Here is a 26145-nt window from a genome sequence, read left to right as displayed (position 1 = left end):
AGCTGAAAAGCTTTGTAATGGAAAAATCAAGTATTACGATCCCCATCACGGAGCCACGCAACTTTGGACCGCTGCCTCCACATTTTGGCTTCTTTATCAAGGAGTTGATTGACTTCATCCTCCAACAACCTCATACGGCTTGAGTCCCCAGACTGGATAGCATGTTGCTCTGCTACTTTCAATCACTTACGGGCAGATTCCAATTGTTTCTTAACACTACCAAAGGATTTTTTACTCCATTTAGACATAGCCGCCCCACATGACTCAAGCTTCCTTAGCACACAGGTATCCCATGGCTCATTGGAGTTTACACTCCACACAGCCTCTACAGTGTCACTACAACCCTTTTCAGCCATCCACATTTGTTCAAAGCGGAAGGGTTTTTTTTTAAATTGCAATACATATGCTCCGGTGAAATCTATAATGCTTTCTGATCTGAAGATGTGACATCTAAGTGGTGCACTTTTGTACCTGCAAACATTGAGAACCACTCATTAGTAGCAATTGCTCGGTCTAATCTTTCCCATATAGTAAAATTAGGATAGTGTTTGTGCCAAGTGAATGGAAAACCAACATCCTACCTACGAAGGTAGGATGTTGGTAATCAAATGGACGATTAGTGGATAAATGATTTCTTGGCTCTGTACGTTGAAAGTGATATAGCTGATAGCATTGATAATGAAACAATCATACAATGATTTTTAGATATAAAAACTTGTTGAAATATATTGAAAGTTCAAATATGTGTATAAACACCCTTGAACGTTTAGACCCCCAAATTATAACTTAACCAATTCAAGCATTATGTCAAACAACAAGTGTGCGGAAACTTAACATAAGCTAATATATGGAATTGGAAAAACTATCTATGCCAAATTAGAAACACAACCCACAGCAGTTAATAAAAAGGTAAAGATAAAGAGGAAGGAAGATGCAAACACAAGGACAACACGCGATGTGTTATCGAAGAGGAAACCGAAGCCCTCGGCGTAAAACCTCTCCGCCGCCCTCCAAGCGGTAAACAATCCACTAGAAAATATAATTGGGATACATGGACAGCAATAGACCCTCCAAGTCTAATCTACCCAGTGCACCTAAGCCCTCCAAGCTTCTTGCTCCAACGAGGTTGTGCCGAACCTTTTTTTTTTCTAGCTTCCCGAATTCCGCTACTAGACCGTAGCATCAACCAATGAAGATTGGTTCCTTCCTAACTGCTTCCCAGAAATCCAAACTGCCCTCTCACAGAGATGAAGATGGTGAGAACAAGGTTTGGTAAAATGCCTCTCAAGGATTTGACAATGGAGAGGAAGAGAGTTGAGGAATTTGAAGAGACTCTAATGTATAGATTGTTGGTGAATCAATCTTGTTTTTCTTTAGGGTTTCTCTCTCAAAAATCTCTCTGGAAGCTCTCTTACATTTGTGGGTAAAAGGAGTATTTATACTGGAGTGGGAGAGAAATGTGAAACGTCAGGATTTACAAAACAGGGGTGGCTCGCGGCTTGAACTCGCGGCTTGACTAAGTCGCGAGATCCAGTCGCGAGATAACCGTATGGCCAGTTGTCCTGTTTTGTCCTGTAGTGCTCCAGCTAGCATGACTGTTCACCTTCCGGCATGCTTGGCACGTGTGCTGCGTCTAGCGGCTTGCAGCCGCGAGTCTCTGTTTTCTTGCACACTCTTGAGCAAACTTCACTCTATCTCACTCACTACCCTTACATCAAACCCACCTAAATACAGGGTTACTAAATGCTGAAATACAAGCAAATTTGGCACGGAATAAAGCCAATTAGATGGTTGAATAAATTCAACCTTACATATATTGTAAATTTCATGTATTTGCATGTGTGTTTTCTATTTATAATCTCGATATATTAAATTTTTTATATTAAATATTGTTTAATTTAAGTTTTTAATTTTGGAAAAAAATTAATGGAGTCGATGCTGTCGACTTTAACAAATTATGAAAAAGATTGTGACAAAATTGTGTGCTAGTTGATGCTTTTGGTTATGATGAGTATAATATTTTCATTGTTTGATTATGATGTACATTTACACGTGTGGAGGCAGTCTTTGACTCAAATTTATAGGATAAATAATAAAGTGCACCCTTGAAGTCTGGAGTTTTTGGATTTTACATTATAAAATTTAAGAAATTGAATTTTACACCCTGAAGTTTTGTTCTGTTAGCTAAACATAACTCTCCATTAGTGACTCGCTTATGTGGCTATTAAGTGATATGCTGGTGTGCTAATATGTATTTTTTTTTGGTTCGGCCCAAATCAGCCCTCAAAACAACAACGTTTCAAAGAAAGCACAAAACACAATTGTCTTACAACCCCATTACACCAAAACTCAACTCAATTCCCAAATCAAACACAGATCTTTGTCTAATTAGTTGGACAAAGATGTCAGATCACAAGGCCAATATTATCAACGGCAAAGCCATCGCTCAAACCATCCCCAATAAAGCCTCTGAAGTCCATCATCTCTTAAACAAACACGGCAAGGCATGCATTTAATTACGAATACAAACCCATATCCAATTATATATATATACACACACACAACTGGGCTGTGCAATTTCTCATTTTTATTTATCAAATTAGGAATGTGTGAAATGCCTTATTTCCTCATGGGGCTAGTTGAATTCGTGGGACAAGCAGATAAGCTCTAAAGATTCTGATTTGCAGAACCCAGATTGGCATGTCTTTTTTAAATCATGTATTGAGAGAGTTGAGGGTGTTTGAGAAACTCATCATGGGCATCACCGACGCCTTGGACCTGATCTAGAGCCGTCAACGATGCAGCTAAGGGATAAATTTGCGGCTCAGCAGGTGTGGGTTAGGCATTTTGGGAATGAGTTCAGTGTTGTAAGAGGATTTGTGTTTTGTGTTTTGAGTTTGGGCAAAACGGTTTTGGAAGCTGCTAGTGCTTGAGCTGTTGTGCTTTCTTTGGAACGTTGTCCTTTTGTAGGGCTAATTTTGCACAAAAAAAATAAAATAAAATAAAATAAAACATGTCAGTACACCAGCTTGTCATTTAACCGTCACATAAGTGAGTCACTAACTAATGGTTGGATTTTATTAATAAAATAAAATTTTATGGTGTAAAATCTAATTTCTCAAATTTTAAGACGTAAAATTTAAGCAATCAAAACTTCAAAATGTGTACTTTGCAATTTACTTAATTTTTTATTATAAAAATAATAGTAAGTAGTAATATATACATAGGTATTTCTTTTATCAAATTTGTTTTATAAAATTACACTTTGTCCCTCTTAAAAATATTATTGATTCTTTTAAGAGTACTATTATATCGACCATTAACACCACTTTATTACTTTTCAATAATCATTTACCACATCAACAATTTGTAAAAAAAAAAATACCTTGTAGCTCTAGCATTTTTCTCCTTTTAAAGACAACCAAAAAATTTATATATTTAAAATCTAAAACAAAATACATATAAACCCAAAAAAATTATCAATAGTGAAGTTAAAAAAAAATTAAGCCCAATCAACCAATTATACCCAAAACAAACAATATGGTCCTTTACAAAATTTTAAGCAAAATAATTTTTTTCTTACCCAGCAGTTGATGCACACATCAAAGACATTATAAAAAAATTATTAAAAAAAAAAATTCAACAAACACAAAAACAAAAAGATAATTGCATAGGTATCCATTTATTAGATATTGCTATAGACTTTATTTCGAAGTCAACAACAGTCTTCATGCATTATGGAATATAGACTATCAATTGAAGGTGTAGTCTTCAGCTACACCAAAAAATGGACTTAACAATTCAAATCCTTGGGGCCTTCAAAGGCAAAGGATACTTCATCGCTATGGTGAACTCATGCAGCAAGTTCTACCAAAAAAAAAGAAAAAGAACTCATGCAGCATATACAATGTCTAGCCATACTTTTATTTTATTTTATTTAGAGGTGTTTCAAAGCTTCAACTCTTAATAATTATTCACTTTACTTCGTCATCAAACAAAGGCCCCACTTGCACCGGTCCACCAATTTAAGCAACAAACTCACTTCACTTTTAGCCAATTAAAAAAGATGACTTAACTTAGACATATCCCGCTCATCAAATGAAGAGCTTCATAGGACTAACAAGTAACAACGATTTCCCCTCAATAGTAACACCAAAATAATAAATAAATACATTACCATTTCTGCATTTCAACCACTTCGTTTGATGGACTAGTTACCAAACTAGTACATATATAAAATGCAATAGAAACATTTTTGTAAATACATGTTATCAAAAAAAAAAAAAAAAAAATTATTAAATACAGCTGTAGACTTTATTTCAAATAACACTATCATAGTCATAGTATTAAAAAAAAAAAAAAAACTCTCATAGTCATATAGCTAAGCTAACCATTTAAAGCCGTGGAGATAAGTGGGCCTTGAGAGGATTCTTCATCACCATAGTGAACTGCTGCTTCTCTGACAAATCAACCTCATCACCATCAACAGCTTTCCACTCAAAATTCCAAACCAAATTGGCCACAAAATACTCCAAATGAAGTATTGCCAAACCAGAAGCAGGACAGATCCTCCTCCCCGCACCAAATGGCATCATCTTAATCTCTCTGCTTCCAGTTATATCAAACGCTTCTCCTCCATCATCACCACTCAAGAATCTCTCAGGCTTAAACTCCATAGGATCTTCCCAAACCCTCGAGTCCCACCCCATTTCTGCCACCATGAAATTCAAAGTAGCATTCTTTGGTACCAAATACCCATCCAAAACCACATCCTCAGTCACTGCATGTGGCACCACGAAATGGGCTGGTGGGTGTCTCCTTAAACCCTCCAAAACCACTGCTTTCAAATAAGGCATCTTGTTCAAATCCTCTTCTTTCACTTCCTTTTTTCCATCACCAACAACCCCTTTAATCTCCACAAAAAGCTTCTCTTGGATTTGTGGGTATTTCACCAAATTCGCCATAATCCACTCCAATGCTGTGGACGTAGTATCTGTACCCGCGTTGAGAAACTCCGAGCACAAACTAACCATTTCATCCTCAGAGAGCTTCCTCTTTTCCTCTGGCAACTCCAAGTCCAACAACGTATCCACATACGACACAACAAACTCATCATCACCATCATTATTTTTGTCTTCTTTCACTTTGCTCTGTCTTTCTAGACTCACTTTCCTCCTCGCTTCTATCAAAGGCCTTAACACAGCATCCTGGTTTCTCCGAATTTGAAACAACTCTTCCCAACGCTTACGAAATACAATCCTTCCAATACTGGGCCAAAAATTGAGTATTCTAAACCGACCAAAGCTCAAAAGCAAGCGACGCTGAACCTCTTCGATTTTCTTAATCTGGGTTTCTCCGAGTTTGTCTCCGAAACACATAAGCACCAACAAACAAAACATGGAGTATTGGAAATCTTCTTTAACAACAATCTGTTTACCGGATTTAGACTGAGAATCAAGGCGGCTGAGGAGGATATCCAAAACCCACTTGCGCGCGTGGGAGTAGGATTTCACGCGTGAAGGGTGGAGAATCTCCGAACTGAGATTGCGACGAAAGAGTCGCCATTTGGGACCGTAATAAGCAGAGCTGATATTGTGTTGGTTGCTAGATATGACCGCGTTTGTTGGTAGAGGAGTTGGGCGGTCAGCAAAAACGGCACCGTTTTGGACGAGAGCCTTGTGAGCGAAAGAGCGGTCGGCAACGAAGATAGCCGGGCGAAAGCCTATGTAAATGGTGATGATGGGTCCGTACTTGGCATGGAGTTTGCGGATGATGTGTTCGAGTTCAGAGAAGGGTTTGCGGAGCCATAGGAAGTTGCCAATGATGGGAATGATGTAGGGTCCAGGAGGGAGCTTATTGTTTTCAGAGACTTTGTTGTTGGTGGTGAGGTTGAGGAGAGATTTGAGAAGGGCTGAGATGCAGAGAGAGACAACGATGATGAACCAGGTCTCCATGTTTGATAAGTGTGTGTGGGGGGCTTTTTAGCGTGGGTAAGTGTCTAAAGGAACTAATAAATAGGGGGGCAAGTAAATTTGATCGTTGGATACTAGGTACTATAAGTAGCCAGCGAGGACAATTATCTTTTTTGAGAGAGAAAAAGATAGAAAGGGAGGACAATTATTGAAGGAGAAAAACTAAAAATCTTTTTTTTTTTTTTAACTGAAAACGTGTAAATTATACACAAGCTTGGTTAGAAATGATAGCGGATCAAGTTCGGAGTAGGTTTTTTGGCCAAAATGGGTAAGCAAGCATAATTTTTTAACTATATAGTTAGTAGTTCTAGTTTTCAAACTATATTATTTATTAGCATTTTAAGTCTATGAGACTCGATTTTGGCCTACAAATCGAGTCTCAAAGACTCGATTTCCATGGCCTAATTATGTCTGATGTGACATTTTTTCCACATGGACTGTATGAAAATCGAGTCTCTAAGACTTGATTTATAACCCTTATAAAAACTAGAACATTAAAGAAGAACCCAGAGGAGAAAAAAAAAAAAAAAACTCAAGCTGCACGCGACCCATCAAAGAAGAACTCATCAGAGAAGAACCCAAGCCACACCAAGAACTCATTAGAGAAGTACCCACATCAGAGAAGAATCCAGAGGAGAACCCAGGCCACGCGCAACCCAGGCCTCGCGACCCCAAGCTGCCGCACGCAACCCAGGCCGCCGCGCTGGTGAGGTGAGCTCTCTCTCTCTCCCTTTAATCTGAGTCTCTAAGATTGAGATTGTTGTGTTTCTGGGATTTGTTCTGAAATTTGTTTTTGGGTATTTCGGCTGGTACATGAGACTTCAAATTTTTTTTTAATTTTTTTGGTTTATAAATCGAGCCTTAAAGACTCAATTTTTAGGTGGTCACCACGTGGAAAAAAATGCCACATTAGCCGTGATTAGACCATGGAAATCGAGTCTTTAAGACTTGATTTATAGGCCAAAATCAAGTCTCAAAGACTCGAAATGCTAATAAATAATATAGTTTGGAAACTAGAACTACTAACTATATAGTTGAAAAATTATGCTTAGTTACCCATTTTGGCCTAGGTTTTTCTATACCCAAACCTAACCCGTAGGCCCACTATTGTGATTCTAACCCAACCCGTTTAATAAATGAGCTTTTTATACCCCAAACCTGCCCCGTCGAGCCCTCATGGGTCCATCTCGTCATGCCCAGCCCAGCCCAGCCCAAAATCTGAAACACAAATTTCAATTTATGATTTTCCTACCCAAAATTACAAATGCAAACACAAACATAAACACAAAAATCACATACACAGATTTCAGATTTATGATTTTCCCTTTCAAAATCACAGACCATACACAAATTTCAAAATCAAAAAGTATATCTATTCAAATTTGAAGGTGTAGTCTTCAACTACACCAAAAAATGGACATTAACAATTCAAAACCTTGGGGCCTTCAAAGGCAGATGATACTTCATCACCATGGTGAACTCATGTAGCATGTACATTGTCTAGCCATACTTTTATTTTATTTTATTTAGAGATGTATCAAAGCTTCAACTCTTAAGAGTATCTCCAGCAGATTAGGAAAATTTTTGTACTGTTTGGAGAATGAACAATGACTTTTACTTTTTAATTACCTACTTTTTCAATCCTACTTTCCAACAAATTCTTTATCCCGTTTAAATATTATTTCTTCATTCATTATTTATTCTTTTTTTTAACAATTACACATCTTCTAACTTTTTTTTATTCAATACCTTATTATTATAATAGAAAGAAAAAAAAAAAAACATTTGAAGAATGAACAGTAACCCATCAAACTTGATGAGCTACTGTTCACGAGCAAAAAAAAATTTCCGAACATAAAGAGTCCATTGGAGAATGAACAATAACCTATTTTATGGATTTACTCTCTAAAGTAGAGAGCATTTTGTGTTTAGCTCTCCTATTAGAGATGCCCTAATAATTACTCACTTAACTCATCAAACAAAGGCACCATCGGCACTGGTCCACCAGTTCAAGCAACAAACTCACTTCACTTTTAGCCAATTAAAAAAGATGACTCAACTTAGACATATCCCGCTCATCAAATGAAGAGCTTCATATGACTAACAACGATTTCCCCTCAATAATAACACCAAAATAATAAATAAATACATTACCATTTCTGCATTTCAACCATTTCGTTTGATGCACTAGTTACCAAACTACTACATATATAAAACGCCATAGAAACATTTTTGTAAATACATGTTATCAAAAAAAAAAAAAAAAAAAAATATATATATATATATATATATTAAATACAGCTGTAGACTTTATTTCAAATAACATTATCATAGTCGTAGTATTAAAAACAAAACAAAAAACAAAAAAAAACTTTCATAGTCATAGAGCTAACCATTTAAAGCCTTGGAGATAAGTGGGCCTTGAGAGGTTTCTTCATCACCATAGTGAACTGCTGCTTCTCTGACAAATCAACCTCATCACCATCAACAGCTTTCCACTCAAAACTCCAAACCAAATTGGCCACTGTTAATGTATATTATATTATATTATGGGCTTTAGGCCCAATTACCTTTCTTGTATAGCACACTTGTACTTGTACTACACTTTACTTGTACCGCACACTTACGCCTCCTATATAAGGCTCTGATGTATATTCTCTTATTATGAAAGACAATACATTCTTCCAGTATTTCTAACATGGTATCAGAGCCACTGCTCTGACCTTTTCTTAGCAGTCTTGTCTTCATTAGTGTGGCTTTCTTTTTAACAACGCTTCCGCCATCACACTGCCGCTGCAGCCTCTCGCCGTTGAACTTCCGACGTCATCCAGCCGTCGTCCTTGGGTTCCGGACCTGCAGCCGGTGTCGTTAAGGAGTTTCACACTGCACAGACCACTGCTCTGCTGCAATTATTGCTCCGATTTCGATTTTGAAGGTACCACTGAGATCGTCCAGCGCCGATCTACACACTCGTGGAAGCCTCGTCGCCATCGGAGACTGCACGCGCCCCCACGCGCCGTTCAAAGTTGCTGTGCCGCCGATCACGCGCCACACGCGCCACCACGCGCCACCAGCTCGCGGTCACGCGCCTCCACGCGCCGTCACGCGCCTCCACGCGCGGTCACGCGCCTCCACGCGCCTCAACAGCCTCGCTGACGTCATCGCTGACGTCAGCCCTAACAGCTTGCTGACGTCACTGCTTGCGTCATCCGCTGACGTCACCTTCTGAATCTGGATTTGACCGTTGACTTCAGGTTGACCGTTGACTTTGACTGGCCGTTGACCGTTGACCGTTGACTTTTCCAGGGTTGACCTTTTTCAGTCCAGGTTCTCCTTGCCCAGTTTTTCGCGTAGATTTCATTTTTGCACTCCATTTTTGCATATTTTGCTTCAAAATGAAGAATAAGGACAAGTCTTCTACCTCTTGTAACAATCGTCGCCGACAATCCAACAAACGTTTTTGCAATTTTTGCAAACGTTTTGGCCATAATATTGAGACTTGTTATCAACGCAACAAATCAGCTATTTCCATTTCTGCTGCTACTGTTGCTAACACTGAGAGTGTCCAACCTATGGCTCCCGTCTCTGCAAAGTCTCAGTCTTCTGGATCCACTTTCACCATTTCCAGAGATGACCTTATAAATATCATCGCCAATGTCATTCGTACGGTTGGTAATGCATCTTATTCCTCTTCTCTCTCAGCTTTATCTGGTATGTCTCCTACCTCTTGGCTTATGGATTCTGCTTGTTGCAATCACATGACACCTCACTCGTCCTTATTTTCTGAGCTTAAACCTGCACCGCACCCTCTTAATATTCGCACAACAAATGGTTCCACAATGTCTGGTCATAATATAGGTTCCGTTATGACCTCCAATCTCTCGGTTCCTGGAGTCTTTAATATTCCTGACCTTTCTTATAATTTATTTTCTGTTGGACAATTAGCTGAGTTGGGTTATCGCATTATCTTTGATTATTCTGGGTGTATTGTGCAGGATCCGAGGACGGGACAGGAGCTTGGGACTGGTCCCAGAGTTGGGCGTATGTTTCCCGTCGACAACCTTCGTCTTCCACTTGTTGCTCCTGTTTCTGTTGCTGCAGCTGCTACAGCTTCTTCAATTCCTTCCCTTGCACTTTGGCATGCTCGACTTGGTCATGCATCCTCCTCTCGGGTACAACAATTAGCTTCTAGAGGTTTGTTAGGTTCAGTGTCTACAAAAAATTTTGATTGTGTTTCGTGCCAATTAGGAAAACAACCAGCTTTGCCCTTCAATACTAGTGAATCAATATCCACTGATATCTTTGACCTTATTCATTCTGATGTTTGGGGCCCTTCTTCTGTCTCTAGTATTGGTGGGTCTCGATATTTTGTTGTCTTTGTTGATGATTACTCTCGCTATAGCTGGATTTTTAATATGAAACATCGTTCTGAATTATTGCAAGTATATTCTAATTTTGCAAAAATGGTTGAAACTCAATTTTCCAAACGCATCAAAATTTTTCGATCTGATAATGCTCTTGAATATACTCAATATGCTTTCCAAGCTGTTTTGCATTCCTATGGCACTGTTCATCAACTAACTTGTCCAGGTACCTCTCAGCAAAATGGTAGAGCCGAACGGAAACTTCGTCATATTCTTGACACTGTTCGTGCTCTTCTTCTCTCTGCCAAAGTTCCTGCTCCTTTTTGGGGCGAAGCTGCTCTTCATGCTGTTCATACTATTAATCGCATTCCGAGTCCGGTTATCCAAAATCAAACTCCATATGAGCGCCTTTTTGGGTCATCTCCAGACTATCACCACCTTCGCTCCTTTGGTTCTGCTTGTTTCGTTCTTCTTCAGCCACATGAGCATAACAAACTTGAGCCTCGGTCAAGGCTTTGTTGTTTTCTTGGCTATGGCGAAACTCAAAAGGGGTATCGGTGTTATGACCCTGTCTCTCATCGTCTTCGTGTTTCCCGCAATGTTGTCTTTTGGGAACATCGCCTCTTTGTCGAGCTCTCTCACTTTCGTGCCTCCCTATCTTCCTCCTCTGTTTTAGATCTTTTTCCAGATGAGGCACATATTCCTTCTGTAGCTGCTCCTGATCCTCCTGTAGTTGCTCCTGATTCTCTTGTAGACTTCTCTGTCCAACCACCAGATATCACTGATCCCTTTCCTAGTTCACCCTTTAATGAACAGGTGGAAGATGAACAGGTTGAAGACGAACTACCCAACCCCAACCCTGAGCTTGGGTCCCCTGCTCCTGCTCCGCCTGAAGATCTTGCACAAGACATTCCACCTCGTCACTCAACTCGAGTAAGATCTATTCCTACACATTTACTTGACTATCATTGTTACACTGCTCTTGCTACATTACATGAGCCTCACACCTATCGTGAGGCTTCCACTGACCCTTTATGGCAGATTGCAATGAAAGAGGAACTTGATGCATTATCTAAAAACCATACTTGGGATTTGGTGACACTCCCTCCCGGGAAATCTGTGGTTGGTTGTAAGTGGATCTACAAGATTAAGACTCGCTCTGATGGGTCCATTGAGCGCTACAAAGCTCGTCTTGTTGCAAAAGGTTTTACACAGGAGTATGGGATTGATTATGAAGAGACCTTTGCTCCGGTTGCTCGTATCTCATCTGTCCGTGCCCTCTTAGCTGTTGCTGCTGCCCGTAAATGGGATCTTTTTCAGATGGATGTCAAAAATGCATTCCTTAATGGGGATTTACATGAAGAAGTTTATATGCAACCTCCTCCTGGTCTCTCTGTTGACTCAAATAAGGTTTGTTACCTTCGACGTGCACTTTATGGCCTTAAACAAGCTCCACGAGCTTGGTTTGCCAAATTCAGCTCCACCATCTCTCATTTGGGTTACATGGCCAGTCATTATGATTCTGCCTTATTTCTTCGTCGCACTGACAAAGGCACTATTTTACTTCTCCTGTATGTGGATGATATGATCATAACTGGTGATGACCTCAGTGGCATTCAAGAACTCAAGAATTTTCTCAGTCAGCAATTTGAGATGAAAGATCTTGGACATCTCAGCTACTTCTTGGGTCTTGAAATCACTCATTCTACTGATGGACTTTATCTTACTCAAGCTAAATATGCTTCTGAACTCTTGTCTCGAGCTGGACTCACTGATAGTAAGACTGTTGACACTCCAGTTGAGCTTAATGCGCATCTGACTCCCTCAGGGGGGAAACCATTGTCTAATCCTTCTCTTTACAGACGATTGGTTGGCAGCCTAGTTTATCTCACAGTTACTCGTCCAGACATCTCCTATGCTGTTCATCAGGTGAGCCAGTATCTGTCTGCTCCACGATCAACTCACTATGCTGCTGTTCTGCGCATTCTTCGATACTTGAAGGGCACCCTCTTTCATGGCCTTTTCTACTCAGCTCAGTCTCCTCTTGTACTCCGTGCATTCTCTGATGCTGATTGGGCAGGAGATCCTACTGATCGCAGGTCTACTACAGGTTACTGTTTTCTACTTGGTTCTTCTTTGATTTCTTGGCGAAGTAAGAAACTAACTTTTGTGGCCCGCTCCAGTACTGAAGCAGAGTATCGTGCTCTTGCTGATACCACATCTGAGCTCCTTTGGTTACGATGGCTCCTTAAGGATTTGGGTGTGTCCACCTCCTCTGCTACTCCCCTCTATTGTGACAACCAGAGTGCCATTCATATTGCTCATAATGATGTCTTTCATGAACGGACTAAACACATCGAGATTGATTGTCATTTTATCCGTTATCATCTTGTCCATGGTGCTCTTAAACTTTTCTCCGTCTCCTCCAAAGATCAACTTGCAGATATCTTCACCAAGTCACTTCCTAAGGGACGCACTCGTGATTTGGTTGACAACCTCAAGTTGGTCTCACATCCACCTTGAGTTTGAGGGGGGCTGTTAATGTATATTATATTATATTATGGGCTTTAGGCCCAATTACCTTTCTTGTATAGCACACTTGTACTTGTACTACACTTTACTTGTACCGCACACTTACGCCTCCTATATAAGGCTCTGATGTATATTCTCTTATTATGAAAGACAATACATTCTTCCAGTATTTCTAACAGCCACGAAATACTCCAAATGCAGTATTGCCAAACCAGAAGCAGGACAAATCCTCCTCCCCGCACCAAATGGCATCATCTTAATCTCTCTGCTTCCAGTTATATCAAACACACCATCATCACCACTCAAGAATCTCTCAGGCTTAAACTCCATAGGATCTTCCCAAACCCTCGAGTCCCACCCCATTTCTGCCACCATGAAATTCAAAGTAGCATTCTTTGGTACCAAATACCCATCCAAAACCACATCCTCTGTCACTCTATGTGGCAATACAAAATGCGAAGGTGGGTGTCTCCTTAAACCCTCCAAAACCACTGCTTTCAAATAAGGCATCTTGTTCAAATCCTCTTCTTTCACTTCCTTTTCTCCATCACCAACAACCCCTTTAATCTCCACTAAAAGCCTCTCTTGGATTTGTGGGTATTTTACCATATTCGCCATAATCCATTCCAATGCTGTGGATGTAGTATCTGTACCTCCGTTGAGAAACTCCGAGCACAAACTAACCATTTCCTCCTCAGAAAGCTTCCTCTTTTCCTCTGGCAACTCTAAGTCCAACAACGTATCCACATACGACACAACAAACTCATCATCACCATCATTATTTTTGTCTTCTTTCACTTTGCTCTGTCTTTCTAGCCTCACTTTCCTCCTCGCTTCTATCAAAGGCCTTAACACAGATTCCTGGTTTCTCCGAAGTTGAAACAACTCTTCCCAACGCTTACGAAATACGATCCTTCCAATACTGGGCCAAAAATTGAGTATTCTAAACCGAACAAAGCTCAAAAGCAAGCAACGCTGAACCTCTTCGATTTTCTTAATCTGGGTTTCTCCGAGTTTGTCTCCGAAACACATAAGCACCAACAAACAAAACATGGAGTATTTGAAATCTTCTTTAACAACAATCTGTTTACCAGACTTAGACTGAGAATCAAGGCGGCTGAGGAGGATATCCAAAACCCACTTGCGCGCGTGGGAGTAGGATTTCACGCGTGAAGGGTGGAGAATCTCCGAACTGAGATTGCGACGAAAGAGTCGCCATTTGGGACCGTAATAAGCAGAGCTGATATTGTGTTGGTTGCTAGATATGACCGCGTTTGTTGGTAGAGGAGTTGGGCGGTCAGCAAAAACGGCACCGTTTTGGACGAGAGCTTTGTGAGCGAAAGAGCGATCGGCAACGAAGATAGCCGGGCGAAAGCGTATGTAAATGGTGATGATGGGTCCGTACTTGGCATGGAGTTTGCGGATGATGTGTTCGAATTCAGAGAAGGGTTTGCGGAGCCATAGGATGTTGCCAATGATGGGAATGGTGTAGGGTCCAGGAGGGAGCTTATTGTTTTCAGAGACTTTGTTGTTGGTGGTGAGGTTGAGGAGAGATTTGAGAAATGCTGAGATGCAGAGAGAGATAACAATGATGAACCATGTCTCCATGTTTGGTAAGTGTGTGTGGGGCTTTTTTGTGTGGGCAAGTGTTAAAAGGAGCTAATAAATATAAAGGGATAACCTTTTCTGAAAAGAGACGAGGACAAAAGACGAGCAAGTAAATTTGATTGTTGAGGTACTTAAAAAGTAGCCAGTGAGGACAATTATCTTTTTTGAGAGAGAAAAAGATAGAAAGGGAGGACAATTATTGAAGGAGAAAAAGAAAAACTCAAAATCTGTTTTTTATTTTTTTTAATTTAATTATTTATTTAAATAAACTGAAAACGTGAATTACGCGCAAGCTTGTTATGGAAAAATCTCTTTCTACCAGATTGTGTAAGAGCATTAGCATGTCATCAGAACATGCTAATGCCATATCTAAGAATATTTTAGCATAAATGCATCAAATAACCACTGCATCAAAAAATGTCAAAAGGGAGTATTATAAAAATATTTAGAATTGTACTGTAGCACAATTCTAAAACTTATAATATTTGTTTATTTTCCATTTTCTGACTCTCTCTCACTTTGTTTCTCTTCTCATTCCTCTCTCCACAACGACGTCTCTCTCTCACGGTGGGCTTTTCTGGCATGGGTCATGGGTCTGGTGTGGAGGTGAGACTAGGAAGTTAGATCGGCATGGTATGGTGGCGATTTTTGGGTACGTTTTCTGGGTTCATGGGTATGCAGCGGCGTGGTATGGTGGTTTGCAGCGGCGTGTTCATGGGTTTCTGGTGTGGTTTGCAGCGACGAGATCAGTTTGTAGCTGGGTTTATGTAAATTTTGACTTGATTTTTTTTTGTGGGTCATCTTTTGGATTTGGAATTTGCTATTGGTTTCATTTGATTTTGGGATGGATTTTTTTTTGTGGGTTCATGGTGGTGGAGTTGGGGGTTGCCGTGGTGGTGGTGGAAAGGGGTGGGTTTTTATTATGGGTCATATATGGGTTCATGGTGGTGAAGGTGGGGGGTTGTCGTGGTGATGGTGGTGGACATGGGTTTCGGGGCTGAGGTTTCTGGGGTTGCCGTGGGGTGGTGGTGGTGGTGGAAGGGAGTGGGGTTTTTATTATGGGTCATGTGGGTTCATGGTGGTGAAGGTGGGGGGTTGTCGTGGTGATGGTGGTGGCCAAGGGTTTCGGGGCTAAGGTTTCTGGGGTTGCCGTGAAGTTTCTGGGGTTTATTTGGGTTTTGGATATATTATTTTATTACGTAAAAATATTATTTTAATGTATTGTATTGTAAAATAAAATTTTGGGATGTAGGACGTATTGTAAAATAATATGGTATAAGTAATAAAATGGTTTTTTGAGATGGTAAAATAGAATAGGATAGAATTCTCTAATGTTGATGCTCTAATAGCGTTTTTTATAAACTGAAAAAGTGGGTCATTACACAGTGTGAAACAATGAAAAAAGCACAGCCCATTGTTGAATGAAAAAAAAAATATTAAAGGAATGTCAATTTTGTTATAAAAAGTTTAAATATTTGATAATAAAATGTGATTGGTAGGATAAATGTCTTATGGACCATTTGGATGGGGAAGAAAGGGGAGTGGAGGGAAGTAAAGTAGAGTTGATTAAAAATAGACTACGGGTGAGTTTAGTTCAGTTTTTTGAAACTGGACTTTTTGAAAAAGTGGAGTTTTCAAAAAGTGCGATATAAAATTGGGCTTTTTGAAAAAAATGAGTGTTTGGTAAAAACTATTAAAAAGTGATTTTTGAAAAAATTGAGTGTTTGACTAATACTTATAAAAGTGGGAGTTTGAGTTATAAATTACTAAAAATGACAAGATATATATAAAGAGAATTCTTTGTTTTAATTACCTCTCTTAATGCAAGTTATGGACACAATATTTTCACAAAAAATTTCACAATAAAGTTTATATAACAAGTTGTTAATGGTAGGAAAAAAATAATAATAATGTCATTAGTAGGTCTAGATGAGAACTAACAACAACTTATTATGTAAACTTTACTATAAAATTGTTATAAAAATATTCTGTAAATAGCACTATTTTTTTTCTAAAAGAAAAAATAGTACTAATTTAAAAAGTTAAGAGATATAATAAAATGTCACAATATTTTTATGATAGTCTTTGCTTTTAGTTGTGGTCAATCCTAGTCTAATATTTTTTTATTTTATTTTATTTTATTTTGACATATGAAATATTTGATACTTCAACTGTTATGAAAATTTGTTGTGTTTTAACAAAATTATAATTTTTATTTAGTAAATTTCCCTACATCATATCCACGTGTCCCACTCACTACCAATTTTTTTTTTTACTTCACTTTTTTCTCATCCACTCGTTTCTTCCGTCATTCCCATCGATTATCTTTTCTTTTCCTACACTTATTATCTTGTCCCTTCTCTTCTTCGGGTCTTCTTCCTCACCCAAAATACAATTCTTCTTCTTCACCCAAAAGACAAGATAGAAAGAAATATATTACATAAAAAAAAATGAGAGAAGAAGTCGCAACTGCAGAAGAAGAATCACACTGTAGAAGAAGAAGCTTGTAGCAGTAGAAGAAGAATCACGGTATTTTTTTTTTTTTTTTTGGCGTGAAGGATTGTTGATTTATGGGTTTATGTTGGAATGAGAAATCTTGTGTGAGGGATTGTTGATTTATCAAAGGGCAAAGTTAGAGTTTTAATTAAAAGTGAGGGCAATTTGGTAACTGAACCAATAACCCAACGGATAGATTCATCAATGCGCAAGAGTTTTTGTAAAATGCTGCTCATAGCTCCATTCTACGAATGCGCGTTCTCTTCACAAACCCAAAACGCAACTTTTTCCAAAATGTTGCTTTTTATACTTAACCAAATGCCCATATTATATTTGTAGTTTCAAAACAGACTTTTTGGGTTGAAAAAGTTGAAACAAACAGGCACTAATTTTGGCCCCAATTTACTCTACTCTACTCTACTCTACTCTCTCTCCTTCCCTCCCTCCCTCCCTCTCAATCCAAACACCATTAATTGTTTTGGTTTTCTATTTAAAGCTAGATACATTAAATTTTTCTGATTTTCTATTTTTTCCACCTTAGTCCCACTAAAAATCCCTTATACATAAAGTTTTTATAATAAATTTTACAGCTATCAAGGTTTGTTTGTTTGTTTGTTTGTTTTTTTTTTAGAAGATCAACCGTTAAGTTTGTCTACTTGAGTGGTAGACATAACTAAGAATAATGAAACCACGATTCTTTCTTCATCACTCAAGTAAAAATTATAAAATTTGTTGTGAAAGAAATTTATGTATGCAGTATTATTATACTTTTTTCTTCTCTATTATTTCTACATTTTTTAATGCTATAAAATAGGAACAGCAAAATATTCTCAAAAAAATAGGGACAGCAAAAACTATCCTACATAGGTAGTCTATTTCTTTCTTCAAAATATTTGTCTTTCACTTCAATATCGCAATGTACCCCACCCAAAAAAAATGTACTCTACCTCTTTTTTTTTTTTTTTTTGGTGGTTTTAGCCAAAATGGTGTTGGAATTGCACTAAGGACTAAAATCACAACTTATAGTGCCTGCATTTTCAACTGTTGTTCCCATTCCTCCAAATATAATTTGTTTTTTCTTTTTTGGTTATTTTCTTCAAGGTTTTCAGACTTGGACCGAATCGGGAGGTCGGACTGTGAAAACTAGGAACCGGGATGAAAACTAGTTTTTTAAGCATAAAGAACCAGATTTTTTTTTTTAATTCCGTAAATCCCTAAAACCGGGGTTGGACCGCACGAATTGGTGGCAAGAGCCATGAACCCCTTAGCATTTTTTTTTTTTTTTTTTTTTATAAAAACAACTTAACACAATTTTATTCTACTTAATTAAATTATCCATCTCTTACAAGGAATAAAAAAAAATTATAATTAAAATCCTTCAAAGATATTCAACTTTACTTCAAAAATTAATCATAAATTTTAAAGTTTTCATGGTTATTATTTTATTTTATTAACTTTCTTATTTAATTATTAAATATATACTTGAAAATCATTAAATTTCCCTCACATATATAGATATATTGTCAATTTTGCTAGTTTTATAAATTTAATATCTATATTTAGGTTTTAATTAATTATTAAATTAATTATGATGTCATCACGATTTAACCCTGTTTCGACCTCAAAAATCTTGACTCTCTCCCTTTTATGATTCAATAAACGGTATGGGTATGAAAACCTTGATTTTCTTGGTGATATTTTTGTATGTATGTCTTTTTTGTGGTAAATTCTTTATATATAATTCTAATCAATACACAATTTGTTTTTAATGGTTGGTAGGAATTAATAATTACATCGTGAAACCTGTGAAGGTTGTTTCTTTCAAATTGGGAAGATAGACTTCGGCCATAGTTATTTATGTCGGACCTTGAAATTTGATGCTCTCCTTTACTCCTCCCATTTTGGAGGATAATTAAGAAGTTAAGGGTCCGTTTGCTTGGGTGGATGGAAAAATAGGAGGATAAAAAATATATAGATGATAGAAAAAATTTTAGTCTCCCTCATTTGTGTTTAGTTAGGAGGGTGAAAAAGTGGATGAATGGAAAACTTTTTTATTTTGTTGAAAATAAAGTTTGTATAAATTGACCATCATGTCCCTATTAAATAAAATAAAAGGTAACACATTATACTTTTTAAAAAAATTATGTATAGATAGACACTAAATAAAGTATAGAAAAAAAACAAAAAAAAACCAACCAAAATTAATGAGAAAATAAACATATGAAAAAAAAAGAAAAAAAAGCTACACTTCCAGAAAAAAGTCAAAGAAAAAAAAAAAAAAGAAGCTACGTTCAGACAAAAGAAAAGAAGAAAAAAATAATAAAAAATGAAAACCATCACATCAGTGACAAAGAAAAAAAAAAAGAAAAAAAGAAGAAGTCAACACTAGTAACAAAGGATTAAAAAAAATGAAGGGAAAAAATAAAAAGCCAACACATTAGAAACTGGAAGGTGAATTTTAAGGGTACTTTTGGAAGCTCATTTTATGAGTTTCTTCCTTTTATTTTTTTATTTTTTTTTTATTCTGGAGAGAAAACTTTTTGGTGGGACAAGAGAGAAAATACTTGGGCCCTATCATTTATTTTTCTTTCTCTCTATCCAACCAAATACACTCTAAAAAAGTTTTCCTTCCTATTTTCTCTCCAAAGTTTTCCATTCTCTCTATTTCACCTTCAAATAAACACACCCTAAAGAGGTGTTTGGTACATACATTTAAAAATTGAAAACATATGTTTGAAAATATGTATGGAAATATATATAAATGAAAAAGTGTATAAAAATATGTGTAATATTATTTAAAAATTAAAAATATATGTTTGAGTGGTTGTAACAAACCAGACCCAACTATTTGAGGAAGAAGACCATCAACTGAAGTCTAGATAAGACATCGGTCCATATTGGCCAAAAGAAAGTCTAAATAATTAGCATAAAAATCTTTATTGTCATGCAGGCCAAAAAGGGGACTTTTTTTGCTCGCTAAATAAACAGGATGAGGTTTCTCAAAAAAAAAAATAAACAGGATGAGATTAAAATTTCAAAGCTTTTGGTATCATAAGACATTATTATAGACTTTATTTCGAAGTTGACATTGACATTTTACCTCTAGATTGTGGGGAATATTCGTGCACCATGGAATATATATATATATATATATATATACACGTATGAGAAAAAGTTCAAGTTATACCTTGTATAACTTTAATTAAAGTTACATTATTTAATATTTTTTAATTTGATGTAAATTTTAACAAATCTACCGTTAGATTACATTATTTTTGTATATTCTCCATACCTGCAAAAATTTCAAAATGATCAAAGATTAATAGTTATGTCATTAACTAATTTTTTAAATTCAAGTTTTTATAGTTTAAAATAATGTATAAAAGATGAGTTTATGGATCAAGTAGTAAACAACATCCAATTGACATGAAAATTGACATTATTGTTAAGAACATATAGAACAGGTAATTCAACAGTGGGATTTTTAAAATATGAATTCTATAACAAGTTATTGGGTAGTGTAATATTGCTTAGAGTTATACCAAATGTATCTTGAATCCAATCCATATATATATACTAACATCATCACAAGCGCTTTGCCGTGCGATAAGACTTTTTATTTGGAAACATGGATAAGTTTTCATTTTAAGCGCGTGTGATAAGGCTTTTTATTTGAAAACATGGATAAGCTTTCATTTTTTCATTGGTCTAGTGTCATAATTTTCATTTTTAAAAAAAAATTTGGATAAGTTTGATTTGAAGACATGGATTAGTAGGAGAGTTTCCTATTTTGTAGGCATTATAAGTGAAGTTGGAGACATATTTTTAATAGGTTGTCCTCAAATTTTTTCCTGTTAAACTTTAAAGTTTAGGAGTATTTCTGAATCACGTAAAAGTCCAGTCTAAAAAAGAGAATCTTCTTTATATATATATATATATATATAGACTACCAATTGTAGGTGTAGTCTTCAGCTACAACATAAAATGGACCTGTTAACCATTGAAATCCTATAGGAGATAGATGGACCTTCAAAGGATACTTCATTGTGGTAAACTCCTGTGGCAGGTACATCTTCAAATCATACTTGATGTTGATGGTGACAAATTAAAAGCTTAGCATGCCTAGCCAAATATCAGCCACACCAATACTTCGAAGAATATGGTAAAACAAAGTTTACTCAACAAAATCATACTTTACCCTTAGCCAAATCAGAAAGTTGAACAGCCTTAGACATTTCCCGCTCATCAGAATGAAGAGCTCCAAATGACTGACAATGGTTTCCCCTTAACAATAACACCAAAATTATAAATACGGTACCATTCCAACCATTTCGTTTGAACTTTGAAGTATATTCACTATATTGTACGGACCATGGTTAGCAAAATATGGTACGTCATACGTGTATGATATTGTAAGCATACAGATGGGTATATTTAGGTACATACATAAACGCAAAAAGAACGGTATATGCATAGTACAGATATAATACATTTATGTTTTAAAATTTCACAACAAAAGTATGGATACATTTTCTATATACTTTTTTGGAGATAGATACAATAATCCAACATATTACAATCATATGGAAAATTCTCAATAATTTAATTAGAATACACTAATATAATAAACTTGTTTAGTTGTTTGCTATTTGTGTATCAGACTATTTTAGTTTAACCTGCCTTTTAACATAACAATTCTTATTTTTATATCTTACTAACAAATTACAAGTAAGTATCTATACTATTTATAAGAGGATTTTTCTCTTTAGACTGGACTTTTATATGGTTCAAAAATACCCTTAAACCTTAGGTTTAAAAGAGAAAAATTTTAAGGACAACCTGATAAAAATATATCTCCAACTCTACTTAAAATTCTTACAAAATAGAACACTCTCCTACTAATTCATATCTTCAAAAGTATATATATATATATATATATATATATATATATATATAAACTTATCTAAAAATTTTTAAATTAAGGGAAATTATGACCTTAGACCCAAAAAAAAAAAAAAAAAAACCCCATCGCGTGTGCAAAGCGCGTGTGATGAGATTTGTGTGTGTGTGTGTTTATATATTTTGGAGGGAACTATAGAGGTATAAAAATAAAACAAATATTTTTTGCAAACAAATACATATGGGTAAAAAAGAAAAATAATCCATTATTCAATTTATTTTAAAAACAATAATGAGAATTAGTATTCTTTTTTCTTTTTTTTTTAGAGTAAAGTTTAGCTATAAGTCTACAACCTAATTTGAAGGAATTTCCTCCAAACAAACTATGTGGTAGCATTATAGAATAACATATATCCTGGTATAAGAGTCACATACGATCAAATTTACTCATCTAATAGATCCTGACCCATTTTCTCTCTCATTAGCACCCTCTAATGTCCAAACTTGCCTCTCTCTCTCTCTCTCTCTCTCTCTCTCTCTCTCTCTCATATGCTTTTCCATAAAAATCTAGGAAAATCTTGACCTTAGCACTTCAAATTGAAGTATAAGTTCTATTCACAATCTCCGAAGAGCTATTAATTCACAATTTTTCATTACTATTTCAATTAGGCTTATAATTTATAAATACGAAGATCTTATTTGTTTTTTCAATTGCTTGGTCCGAAATGCAAATCAATGAAGATTGAATCTTTTGGAATTTAGAGAGTAACACGCTTGGAGCATTAATGTGTTCTATTTTTGTGTGCAAAAATTAGTAAATGAATCTTTGATATTTGTGAGAGATTTGGAAAAGGAGTCACTCTTGAGAGAAAAAATAATAATAATAATAAAATGGTGGTGCAAATTGTGGTATGTTTGGGTGAGCTTTAGGTAGGTGGTGGATCTTTGTGGATTTGGGGTCATTCTCACAGTTTCAAAAATTCAATTTGTTTGTGAATTTAGGGGTTATATATATATATATATATTAAATCCACTTTTCTAGCCATCAATGCCCTTTACTTTAATTATGCATGTAAATGCTCAAAATACTAATAGTCAAACCTTGTACACCTTATTTATGGGGCTAAAGTGGCCAAATACCACTGTTTACCAATATATATCAATCTATCATTGTTTCAGAAATATGTAGAGATTTACTACTTTTTAGATCCCTACATATCTTCGAAACAGTAGTAGATTGATATATATTTTAGTAAACAATGCTATTGTGCCATTTTGGCCTTATTTAAGGCATATGCTAATCTTCCAACTAGACATGCATATAAAACCTAAGCTAGTGCTCTTGGAATGTATTGTTCATGTGATAGATGAATTATGCACTCTGTCTCTTACAATTTCAATGCCAAGTATTTTCTTTGCTTTCGTAAGGTCCTTCATTTAAAAATTGAAACTTGTTGCTCAATTAAGTCTTCAACTTGTCCATCTTAGCGTTGCTTTTACAGGCCACAAGCTGATCATTGACATATAAAAGTGTTGATGCCCACTTTTGACGAAGGGCCCAACAGCAGAAGAAACCTAACAGTATGGACAATGTAGGAAGGGGAAAATAGTAAGGGAATAAGGAAGCAAGCCCAGTAGATTGATGGCCAACAGGCCCACAAGAATAAAAAGAGATAAAGAAGAAGTAAATGGGCTAGAGAAGCCTGAGAAATGAATTAGTAAACTCATTGAGTTGGTTTAAAGGCTAATAAATCCAAAAAGTAATAAGAAGTAAGGATGTAGTAATTGGGCCAAGGAAGCCCAAAGGATCTAGCAAAAAGCCCATGAGAGTAAAAGAGGTAAAGAAAAAATAAATGGGTCAAGGAAGTTCGAAAACGAAATAATGAAATGGGTTGGCACAGCAGAAATTTTGCTAATAAAGCCCAAAAGAGGTAAATATATGAAAAGTTGGCTAAGGAAGCCCTGAGTAAAAGATTGATAAAGAAGTGGGCTGACATTGAAGGAACATACACCCGTAAGTCCACGGGGTAACAAGAAATTAAAAGAGAGCTAAAACTATAGCATGCGCGATAAAGTGATATGGCAAGATCAATAGCTAAGAGGCACACAGACACAAGAAAGAAAAAACATGGGCTCGGCAGGGCCTTCGCACAAGCAACACCTAGTCCAAGGAAAGGATAAAAGGTAGGGAACATAGGTCCAAAAGCCCACACATCCATCATGCCACAAGAGATAAATATCACCCAGTACATACAACAGAATCAAACAAACACGGAGACAATAGAAATGGTGTGAAGGCCCGAAAGAAACAAATTCAGATAAAGTGGAGCATGTACAAAGGGCCAAGACACCACTTACTTGTACTTAACCAATACATGGGAGGTAGACCACGAGTCAAGGTATTCAGAGGATTTGGTCTGACGGTGGAGAAAAAAAGGTGGTCTATTTTGAGGTTCATACTTAAATTACTTTGGAGAAAGATATCCTGCTGAGATTTCCGACATATTATGTAAATTTTATTCATTTAACTTAATTTCAAATAACACTATCATAGTCGTAGTGTTATTATATATATATATATATAAACCACTTTCATAGTCAAAGAGCTAACCATTTAACGCCTTGGAGATAAGTGCGCCTTGAGAGGATTCTTCATCACCATAGTGAACTCCAGCTTCTCTGACAAATCAACCTCATCACCATCAACAGCTTTCCACTCAAAATTCCAAACCAAATTGGCCACAAAATACTCCAAATGCAGTATTGCCAAACCAGAAGCAGGACAAATCCTCCTCCCCGCACCAAATGGCATCATCCTAATCTCTCTGCTTCCAGTTATATCAAACACACCATCATCACCACTCAAGAATCTCTCAGGCTTAAACTCCATAGGATCTTCCCAAACCCTCGAGTCCCACCCCATTTCTGCCACCATGAAATTCAAAGTAGCATTCTTTGGTACCAAATACCCGTCCAAAACCACATCCTCAGTCACTGCATGTGGCAACACAAAATGCCCAGGTGGGTGTCTCCTTAAACCCTCCAAAACCACTGCTTTCAGATAAGTCATCTTGTTCAAATCCTCTTCTTTTACTTCCTTTTCTCCATCACCAACAACCCCTTTAATCTCCACAAAAAGCCTCTCTTGGATTTGTGGGTATTTCACCAAATTCGCCATAATCCACTCCAATGCTGTGGACGTAGTATCTGTACCTCCGTTGAGAAACTCCGAGCACAAACTAACCATTTCCTCCTCAGAAAGCTTCCTCTTTTCCTCTGGTAACTCCAAGTCCAACAACGTATCCACATACGACACAACAAACTCATCATCACCATCATTATTTTTGCCTTCTTTCACTTTGCTCTGTCTTTCTAGCCTCACTTTCCTCCTCGCTTCTATCAAAGGCCTTAACACAGATTCCTGGTTTCTCCAAATTTGAAAAAACTCTTCCCAACGCTTACGAAATACAATCCTTCCAATACTGGGCCAAAAATTGAGTATACTAAACCGACCTAAGCTCAAAAGCAAGCGACGCTGAATCTCTTCGATTTTCTTAATCTGGGTTTCTCCGAGTTTGTCTCCGAAACACATAAGAACCAACAAACAAAACATGGAGTATAGGAAATCTTCTTTAACAACAATCTGTTTACCGGATTTAGACTGAGAATCAAGGCGGCTGAGGAGGATATCCAAAACCCACTTGCGCGCGTGGGAGTAGGATTTCACGCGTGAAGGGTGGAGAATCTCCGAACTGAGATTGCGACGAAAGAGTCGCCATGTGGGACCGTAATAAGCAGAGCTGATATTGTGTTGGTTACTAGATAAGACCGCATCGGTTGGTGAAGGAGTTGGACGGTCAGCGAAAACAGCACCGTTTTGGACGAGAGCTTTGTGAGCGAAAGAGCGGTCGACAACGAAGATAGCCGGGCGAAAGCCTATGTAAATGGTGACCATGGGTCCGTACTTGGCATGGAGTTTGCGGATGATGTGTTCGAATTCAGAGAAGGGTTTGCGGAGCCATAGGATGTTGCCAATGATGGGAATGGTGTAGGGTCCAGGAGGGAGCTTATTGTTTTCAGAGACTTTGTTGTTGGTGGTGAGGTTGAGGAGAGATTTGAGAAGGGCTGAGATGCAGAGAGAGATAACGATGATGAACCAGGTCTCCATGTTTGATAAGCGTGTGTGTGGCTCTTTAGTGCGGTTAAGTGTTAACATGAGCTAATAAATATAAAGGGATAACCTTTTCTGAAAAGAGATGAGGACAAAAGAGGAG

At 37.0% G+C, this 26145-nt stretch overlaps 3 protein-coding genes across 3 annotated transcripts in view; all 3 read right to left on the bottom strand.

Moving 5' to 3' along the window:
• The window catches only part of LOC126699472 (cytochrome P450 89A2-like), a 93820-nt gene extending 87451 nt beyond the window's left edge, over window positions 1-6369 (bottom strand). Inside the window, exon 1 of the mRNA XM_050397311.1 lies at window positions 4473-6369. Coding sequence (XP_050253268.1) covers window positions 4473-5954 — 1482 coding nt within the window. The 5' untranslated portion in view covers window positions 5955-6369. The remainder of the gene's footprint in view (window positions 1-4472) is intronic.
• A 1727-nt stretch (window positions 6370-8096) lies between these two features.
• Window positions 8097-14583, bottom strand: LOC126699475 (cytochrome P450 89A2-like). Its single transcript, XM_050397315.1, has 3 exons — window positions 13052-14583; window position 12343; window positions 8097-8496 (listed from the first exon to the last, which is right to left on the bottom strand). The coding sequence occupies exons 1-3, from the start codon at window positions 14474-14476 to the stop codon at window positions 8369-8371; spliced, it is 1554 nt and encodes a 517-aa protein (XP_050253272.1). The 5' UTR covers window positions 14477-14583; the 3' UTR covers window positions 8097-8368.
• Window positions 14584-24354: 9771 nt separating this feature from the next.
• Window positions 24355-26145, bottom strand: LOC126699471 (cytochrome P450 89A2-like). The gene has a single exon (XM_050397310.1). It carries the CDS (start codon window positions 26085-26087, stop codon window positions 24486-24488), a length of 1602 nt encoding a protein of 533 aa, XP_050253267.1. The 5' UTR covers window positions 26088-26145; the 3' UTR covers window positions 24355-24485.

The sequence above is a fragment of the Quercus robur genome, chromosome 9 (genome assembly GCF_932294415.1).
Source record: "Quercus robur chromosome 9, dhQueRobu3.1, whole genome shotgun sequence".
NCBI classification, from domain to species: domain Eukaryota; kingdom Viridiplantae; phylum Streptophyta; class Magnoliopsida; order Fagales; family Fagaceae; genus Quercus; species Quercus robur.
The sequence above is the reverse complement of the archived record's forward strand: the minus strand, read 5'-3'. Positions and strand labels throughout refer to the sequence as shown.